General features: G+C 36.6%; 1 protein-coding gene across 3 annotated transcripts in view; it reads right to left on the reverse strand.

The window, feature by feature from the left end:
* LOC115218295 (cGMP-dependent 3',5'-cyclic phosphodiesterase-like) overlaps window positions 1-10,000 on the reverse strand; it is a 614,814-nt gene that overhangs the window by 75,334 nt on the left and 529,480 nt on the right. For all 3 annotated transcript variants that reach the window (XM_036508346.1, XM_036508347.1, XM_036508348.1), the window contains 3 exons: window positions 6,310-6,440; window positions 2,004-2,115; window positions 650-689 (listed from right to left, as the gene is read on the reverse strand). In XM_036508346.1, the coding sequence (XP_036364239.1) occupies window positions 650-689; window positions 2,004-2,115; window positions 6,310-6,440 (283 nt within the window). The remainder of the gene's footprint in view (window positions 1-649; window positions 690-2,003; window positions 2,116-6,309; window positions 6,441-10,000) is intronic.

Below are 10,000 nucleotides of genomic sequence, written 5' to 3' on the forward strand. Positions count from 1 at the left end.
GACAAAACTAATGGTCACCTGAGACTGAGATAGTTGCAGTAAGCAAATGGCATCATAACAAATATCTAATGATTAACATAAAAGTAAATTAGTAAAATTCATAGAAGTTACTTAAAAAACATTTTGATGTTAACTTGTAAGAGACTACCCCTGGCTCTGTCATACAAAAATCACCTGTTTTAAAACATTATATTTAAGTTTAACACTTAAGCATTGAAGCCAGCCATATCCAGTCAACATATTTTATGTTTTATACTTAAACTGGCCAAGTCTGGCCCCCACCCCAGCAACCTTGCAATATCATTAAAAAAATTAACTGTTAGCTAATCAAAATCTCAAAGCTATGAGATTTTGATTTATTCAAAACATGATTTATTCAAAACAATATGAATAAATAAGCATTACTTTTAATGAAAGAATTTGAACGCTAAAGGATTAAACCTGCTGTCATAATTTTATATCAGAACTTTTTGTTATGTTCTGAATATTATTAAAAAAATAATTGATTTCATGAAACCCTTCCCGATTCTCAAGTATATTATAAATCACTTGAAACACAAAGATAATGTATTTCATTAAATATACAGTCACAGAAGTGTTAGCAATTACATGGTTAATGATTTCAAATGAATTTTTATCTGTAACTTACCCAAGTGAGTAAACAAGTTTCTAGCAACCTGCAGCAGTGCCTGATGAAATGAATATGAATAGAATTAGATTCAGCTTTTGTACCAAACATTCTTTCATTTTTTGTTAAAAAGAAACAAAAGCTAAAAAGTCGTTAAAGGTAATAATCGTAATAATGTCAGTGCAACAAATAACGATTTAGATATATCATGTAATAAGACCTATTTACAGCTGTGAAATGAACAATTAAGAATTAAGAATGAATAATGTGATAAGAAATATCAATCTTTTAGATGGTTGGCAGGCAACCTATTGACCTATTGATTTATCTATACAGTGGCATTTCTTCACCAATATATTACATTCCTCTCTTTATTGTTGTAACCACAATGTAATATTTTGAATGACCAATACCCAAATGGTCAGAGTTCTTGGCAGTTGGCCTAAAGGTAATGACTTGTAAACTCTACATTCTATCTTTATTATCCAATAACAAACAGTGCTATAAAAAGAAAATGCTAAAAATTACAGAAAATTACAAATGCATTGCTGAATTTCTTTTCATAGACTTATTTAAGGTTTTTCCTGCACCTTAACTACAGAATTATATTCACATAGACTTCACCCATTGCCTGGTTTAACACCACCACCACGTGGCCCAAGGGTACTTTTGATAAAGTACATGCTGTTGCAAACATTCAGGTTAGGTTTTCAGTCTGAGATTAACTTCTTCCCTTCCACTCGCCATACTTGGAGGTTCTGCAAAAAGGTCAAAGGTGCTACTCTTTCCCTCTGAAATACACTGAAGAATACAATAGCCTTTTCATATCTCTTATTTGATCTCCTCCTCCTCCTCCTCATTCATTCACATCATTGTTATTTCAACAATGACCTATCCTTGCTTGCATGGGTTCTATGAAGCATGTTGAGGCAGATCTTTTAAGCTGGATGCTCTCTCTGTCACCAACTTTCATCTGTTTCCATGTAAGGTTATATTCCTCTGGTCTTTCAAAGATGAACAGCCAGATATGTTTTCATGGAAGATTGCAGACAGCTGACAATTTTTTCTTCATTTTTATCAACAAAGAGTCTTTGTTAAAGTCAGTATGCACAAATACACACACTATTATATATATAATGACTTCTTTACAACTTCTATCTACTGAATTCACTCACAAGGTATTGGTTGACTTGAAGCTAAAGTGAAAGGCATTTGCCCAAAGCAGGATTGAACCTGAATCCATGTGATTATGAAACAAACTTCTTAACCACACAACCACATCTGCACCCTATTAAATGGAATCATATAACTAAATACATGATGACTTCCAAACTGCCATTTCAAAAGTAATTATACATGCAAGGATACAACTTACTTTAGTTTGATCTTTGAGCTTTCTCTCATTTTGGTATGCTAGGGTACTTGTAAGAACTGTAGCTGTGTATTTGAAACAATGCTTGATAATGTGTACATCATCAGGACAGAACCTGAATGAAAAAAGTTGATGGTTCTTTGATTATATAAACAAAAGGAAACAAGAATTTTTTTTTTTTTTTGTGTGTGTGTGTTCATGCAATTATTTTACTGGCTTCAATCATTGGACTGCAGCCATGCTGCAATACTGCTTTCAACATTTTATCAATCATATCAACCGCAGTACTTAATTTAGTCTGGTATTTATTTAATAGCTCCCTATTTGTTGAAATACAAAGTTACAAGGCTGAAAGGGATTCAACATAAACAGAAATACACAAAATACACATGTGTGCATACACACGCACACACACACACACACAATAATATATACAACAGAGTTTCTGTTTTCCACTTACTAGGTGTTACTGAAACCATGTAAAAGAGAGTAATAGCCTTGATAATATCAAATAACAAAACAGAAAAATATTCCATGTTTTCAGTTAATTATTCATGATTAATATAAATTCACAGTGTCCATTAATTAACATGCTGGATCACAAGCCTAAACTATCAGCTGAAATCATCCCCAGAACATTGTGTTGTAAATTTATACAATGCATGTTTCATTACTCAATCGGTTGGCATTAAAAAAGAAGTCTCATAGAAAAAATATAGTTGTTGTAAGCATTTCAGTTAATATTTAATTTTTCCAAGGTGGTGAGCTGGCAGAAACGTTAGCACGCCGGGTGAAATGCTTAGCGGTATTTCGTCAGCCGCTGCGTTCTGAGTTCAAATTCCGCCGAGGTTGACTTTGTCTTTCATCCTTTCGGGGTCCATAAATTAAGTACCAGTTACGGACTGGGGTCGATATAATCGACTTAATCCGTTTGTCTGTCCTCTCTGTGTTTAGGCCTTGTGGGTAGTAAAGAAATAGGTATTTTGTCTGCCGCTGCGTTCTGAGTTCAAATCCCGCCGAGGTTAACTTATCCTTTCAGAGTTGATAAATTAAGTACCAGTTGTGTACTAGGGTTGATCTAATCGACTGGCCCCACCCCCAAATTTCGGGCCTTGTGCCTAGAGTAGAAAAGAATATTATGATCATCTTAAGGCGGCGAGCTGGCAGAAACATTAGCATGCCGGGTGAAATGCTTAGTGATATTTCATCTGTCTTTACGTTCTGAGTTCAAATTCCGCCGAGCTTGACTTTGCCTTTCATTCTTTTGGGGTTGATAAATTAAGTATCAGTTGTGTACTGGAGTTGATCTAATTGACTGGCCCCTTCCCCCAAAATTTCAGACCTTGCGCCTAGAGTGGAGAAGAATTTTAAATTTTTCCAGCAAACTATGTAAGTTATATATATCAAAATAAAAACATGCAAAAAACAGACAAAAAGTAAAAAAAAAAATGTCACAAGCATTAAGATAAAACAAAAGGAGTTTCTTGTATAGTAAAAATAATCGGAGACTGATAAGGAAGTCTGTTGAATAGAATTGTGTCCAGGTCAACGACCAGGCCACTGTTGAAATCCCCCATACCCTCTACCACCATCAATATTGCTTCCACCACAATCCCTGCCATTCCCACCATTATCACCACCAGCATCAGCAGCACCACCACTTGTCTGCCTTTCCATGCTGGCATGGGCTGGATGACCTTTGTGAGGCAGTATTTTTTAATTGGATGCCCTTCCTGCCCCTAACTCATTTAGTTGCATCTTATTACAACTAGGGACATAACGTGCCTACTCTAAAGCCAGGATGTTTGTTGTTTGTTCCTTCTCGAGCCATGCCTGGCTCATAAGGGCCGGTTTCCTGGTTTCCTTGGCGTATAGGTTCCCCACCTGGATGGACGCCGGTCTGTCGCAGGTGAGCTGCAAGATGCAGGAGCAAAGAGTGAGAGAAAGTTGTGGCAAAAGAGTCAGCAGAAGTTCGCCATTACCTTTTGCCGGAGTTGCGTGGAGCTTAGGTGTTTCGCTCGTAAACACACACATCGCCCGGTCTGAGATTCAAACCTGCAATCTCTTGACCACGAGTCCGCAGCTCTAACCACTAGGCCATGTGCCTCCACAAAGCCAGGATGTTCATGATGATGAATACTCCTCGCATACCCTACAGTATATCTGCTACACTGAGCTAGCATTATTAAAATCATTAAAATTAATTTTACTATGTGAGAACATCCAAACATTACCTATTACATCTGACCGACTATTAATATCTTACTTAAACCTTTTACTCCCTAGGTAGCATAGGCCATTGATGACCATCATCTATTGTTCTCAATTTTTGGTGTCTCTCAGATTTTTTACGTTTTGAAATGTTATCAGTAAGTTTGCCCTACACAAACTCATTTTTACCTCTGGGTAGATGCAGACTGTAGTATCTGACTCAGGGTCAGATTAAGAGCCACTGAGTCCCTAAGCACCTAAAAGATTTTGGTGCCCCCATATAATTCAAAATATAAACATTAATAAACCATAAAATAAATTTTTAGTCTTCAAAATGAAACAAAACTAACAGTAAGATGGAAAATAATGTTTATTTTTGTATACTTCCACTTTATTTATATTTGAATGGTTTTCTCTTACTTTTTTTTTTAACTGCAAAGTCTTTGATCAGATCCTTACTATGACACCATGAACAATTCAAAATTATATTTTTGTTCATGTAAATCACTTCCAATATTATTTTAAAGTGATTTTTTTTTGTGCTGTAAACCAATTACCATTTCTGTGGTGCCCACCTCCCTTTGATGTTCTAAGCATATGCTTAATCCAGCACTGGTGTGACCTCTTTCTTCTGACCTGTCCTGCATAGGAAGTCCTACCAGGACCTTGTGCTACACTGGCATAGCACTCAGGATCACTGAGACACACAAGTCACCGCAACACAACAAGGACTGGACATTATTAATATCTTGCCTACTGTATTTTAACATTCCTGCACAATATTGTTCTCAGGTTCAAAATCATAAATCCTAAGGAATTAAAGAAATCTAAAAGATAGCAGCCCAATAGTGGGGTGGCAATTAAATTAAAACTTTTCAGTACTTAATTCTTGCAGGTTAAGAAATTTGATTTCCAACCAAACGGTTTCAATCCCAATGCATGGTACTTCGGAGAAGTGCCTTCTATTAAGGCCTCAGATTGATAAATATATTCTGAGAGGAATTTGGTAGACAAAACTCTATGCAGAAGTCCATTATTTATATTACCCAAGTTGTCACAATCATCCTCATCATCTTCATCATCACATAATTATATGACTGTTTCTTATTAATTTTTATTCAGAGTTATTGCCCTCTATGGCTGGGAACTATATCTCACCTACATGTCTCAATTTTTGGCATGGTTTTGATAGCTCAATGTCTTTACCAATCACTTTAGAGAATGTACTAGGGGAATATATTATTGTGGTACTGCACTACAGAAGTTGCCATTGAAGCCTTGTGATAAAGTCATGGGCACCTCTCACTACCCTCTTCTGATCAAATCATAATATAATAAAAAAAAAGACCATAAGTGGCTTTGCTCCAGAGCGTTGGCTGTGGGGTCACTCCGAAAAGCTCTATCTGCGACGATTTCATCTCAATCGAAGGAAAATGGCTTTCTCTGTCCGGGTTGTGGATCCATGGAATAAGCTGCCGGACGAGATAGTGAAGATGCCGATGACCGCTCGGTTCAAAGTCTCCCTTGACCACAAATGGCCTGAACTCTTTGCATGAACACCCTCCCTGTACATAACTCCATGTCCCCCTACATGGCCTTGCTTTTTGCTTTTTGAGCCAAAAAATTAACTTAACTTAACTTAGTATTCATAAGTTTTGGCATAGCTTTGCTAGTTCAATGCCTTTGCCAATTGCTTTACAGAATATACTAGGGGAATACTATTGTCATACTGCACTACAGAAGTTGTCATTGAAGCCTTGTGATAAAGTCATGGGCACCACTCACTACCCTCTTCTGACCGAATCATAATATAAAAAAAGAAAACCATAAGTGGTTTTAGTATTCATAAGTTCTAAATTTAGATTGATGAAAGACAAAATAATGAGTAACTTTTGAAGTTCTAACCTGGAATATTCTCAAAAAGAATTCTTTCTATTTGTTATAAAGCTCAAAAGTGATATTTCTAACTTTCAACATAACACATACTGTCCTTGACTACCGTCAATAATAACCATTAACATTATTTTCATTATATTGTCAGTATCACTGTCATCGGTAGAATATATGAAAATCTTAAATCCTATTAGCAATCACTCACCTTGATCCGTCCGACTTATTAGCAACACAAACCAATGCAATAAGGCTTTCATCAGCTTTGCTTATCACTGGGACACACAGAAATGTTTGGATACTGATGTTTAATAATTTTTCCAGTTCTTTGAGATTCTTCTATAAAAGGAAAAAACAAAACAATGAGGGGAGAAAAAAAAGCAAAGATATACAAATTAAATATATTATTTAATATCAAGACTGGTGATAGTAGCAATGACAGAGTGAAATAGAAAATAAAACAGGATTCTCTTTCACAGGGAATAAAACAAGGCTCTATAAGACAATATAAAAATGGTAATGATTAGAGCCAACCCATATATTCTGTTATTCCAAACAAAATTTGAACATCTGGAGGTGGTTTTTTACAGCTGATAAAAAGGAATAGCTCAATGTATGTTTAGTCTCTCTTTCTCTTTTCTTTTACTTGTTTCAGTCATTTGACTGCAGCCATGCTGGAGCACCGCCTTTAGTCGAGCAAATCGACCCCGGGACTTATTCTTTGTAAGCCTAGTACTTATTCTATTGGTCTCTTTTTGCCGAACCTCTAAGTGATGGGGACGTAAACACACCAGCATCGGTTGTCAAGCAATGGTGGGGGGACAAACACAGATACACAAACATATACACACACATACATACATATATACAACAGGCTTCTTTCAGTTTCCGTCTACCAAATCCACTCACAAGGCTTTGGTCGGCCCGAGGCTATAGCAGAAGACACTTGCCCAAAGTGCCACGCAGTGGGACTGAACCCGGAACCATGTGGTTGGTAAGCAAGCTACTTACCACACAGCCACTCCTGCGTGTAAATACAATAATCCCTCACCATTTGCGGTTCACCTATCGTGGTTTATTATTTAAGCTTGCATCGATTCCTCCATGGTCTTGTTTTGCATTTATGATAATATAAATATATACAAATTATAAAAATAAAGAAAAAAAAATATACAGTACAGTACTGCTTCTACTATGCAGATTTTCATCTATCATGGGGTTTTTGGAACATAACAGCCCACAATAGTTGAGGGGTTACTGTATAAGAGTGTTGAATTCAAATACATTCTGAGTTCAAATTCCGCTGCGGTCAACTTTGCCTTTCATCCTTTCGGGGTCAATTAAATAAGTACCAGTTACGCACTGGGGTCGATATAATCGACTTAATCCGTTTGTCTGTCCTTGTTTATCCTCTCTGTGTTTAGCCCCTTGTGGGTAGTAAAGAAATATGTATAAGAGTGTTGCAACAGGTATATCTACAAGGAGAAGTTTCCTTTTATTTGATTCAAGAAAATGATGGAACAGCTATGAATGCAGAGCCAGGTGAGTGGCTAAATAGTTTGCTTTGCAGCCTCTTGGTTCTGGGTTTGATTCTACAACATGGTACCTTGGGCAACACTCTTTTGTTATAGCCATCGGTTGAAGATCCTTGTGAATGAAATTTCATAGATACTAATTGTGCAGAACTCATGCCATGCATGTGTGTGTGTGTATATGTGTGTATGCATATATGTATGTATGTCATTTTTCAGTTTTATTCCATGATTTCTTGCCAATAGAGAAGGAGCTTGTTTCTAACCTAGATCCAAGGCCCCTTCATTGGAATATCAACATCAACAACAGGATATTTTTGTTTGTATGTATGCCTATATGTATGTATGCATGAATTCATACATGTATGTATGTTTATACATATACTACTTCTTAATTTGAGCGGAGCATGTATCATCATCATCATCATCATCATCTTCGTTTAGCGTCCGCTTTCCATGCTAGCATGGGTTGGACGGTTCAACTGGGATCTATGTGTATATATATATATATATATATATATACACACACGCACATATATATGCATGTACATATGTATATGAGTGCATCCAGTATGATCATGCATATGTACATGTTGGGTGATTGGTGTTAGGAAGGGCATCCTTTCTACTGGAACCACAAGGCCTCAAATTTTGGGGGAAGGGATTAAGTTGATTACATTGAACCTAGTGTCTAACTGGTACTCATTTTTTTTACCCTGAAAGGATGAAAGGCAAAGATCACCTTGACGAAATTTGAACTCAGTACGTAATGACAGACGAAATACCGCTGAGCATTTCACCTGACATGCTAACGATTTTGCCAGCACGCCGCCTCTAGGGAGGGCATCCAGCTGCAAAATCCATGCCAATACAGATGGAGAAATCTGGTGCACTCTTCTGTCTGGCCAGCTCCAGTCAAACTGTCCAACCCATGCCAACATGGAAGGTGGATGTTAAACGACGATGACGGTGCATACATATTTGACAGGGTTCTGCATGCTACACATTTAAAAAGAGGAAAAATTTCATTCAAGATAATCAAATTAATATTGGTTCTGTAATATTTCGAACAGACAAGAGTAATGTATCAAGCATTTGTCTTATGAAGAAAGGCTGAAGACGCTCGACCTTTATTCTCTAGAAAAACGCCACCGCCGTGGTGATCTAATTCTTGCTCACAACATCATAAACGGAAAGTGTAACCTCTCGAAAGAGCTGTTCTTCACTCCTGCTCCAGAGCGTCGGCTGCGGGGTCACTCCAAAAAGCTCTATCTGCGACGATTTCATCTCAATTGAAGGAGAGGGGCTTTCTCCGTCCGGGTTGCGGATCCGTGGAATAAGCCACCGGACGAGATAGTGAAGATGCCGACGGCCGCTCAGTTCAAAGTCTCCCTTGACCACAAATGGCCTGAACTATTTGCATGAACACCACCCTGTACATAACTCCATGTCCCCCTACATGGTCTTGCTTTTTGCTTTTTGAGCCAAAAAATTAACTTAACTATTAACTTAACTTAAGAATAACAGAGGCAAGAAATACATTTGGACACTAATCTTTCTTTTTTTTTTAAAAAAAACAACATTACCACAAGAGGTTAAAGAAAGATGCTCTGTTTCCTCTGTATTCAAGTATCTACAAACAACCACTCTTATATGGTGGTTGTGAGGAACAGAAAATAACTATGCCCTTTAAGCCCTATTAGAAAGATAGGCAAAACAATAAAGATTTTCTACGTTGCTATATCTGTCAGATGATAAAGTATATGACATGGGACAGCATGCAGTGAGAGCTAGCCAATTCATGCCAAAATGAAAAACCGAACATAAGATGATTATGATGATGTTGCGTTCAGACTAAATATTAACTAGTGTCTGTACATTATACATATATAGGTATACCTTAAGTTAGGTTGTTTTGAGTTACATGTTTTTCAAATTTGTTTTTTGAAAAGAAATTAATGAAAAAAAATAAAACTCAACTTCAGACAATTAATCTTACTTTATCTCAATCTCAGTAAACATATTTAAAAGCTTAAAAATAAGAATTAAAAAAAAAAACCCACCTAAAAACCAATAGTGAAATGGAAAATCAAATAAAATACATGGGAAAATATGTACAAACCATTTATTAAAATGGATCCTTTTATTTTTTTACTTTTACTTGTTTCTGTTATTATACTGTGGCCATGCTGGGGCACTGCCTTGAAGAATTTTTAATTGAATGAATTGAACCCAGTACTTATTTTTTTTAAAGCATAGCACTTATTCTATCTGTCTCTCTTGCTGAACTGCTAAGTTACAGGGATGTAAACACACTAACACTGGTTGTCAATGATGGTGGGGGACAAACACAGATACAAAGACACA

This window comes from Octopus sinensis, linkage group LG13, assembly GCF_006345805.1.
Source record: "Octopus sinensis linkage group LG13, ASM634580v1, whole genome shotgun sequence".
NCBI classification, from domain to species: Eukaryota; Metazoa; Mollusca; class Cephalopoda; order Octopoda; family Octopodidae; genus Octopus; species Octopus sinensis.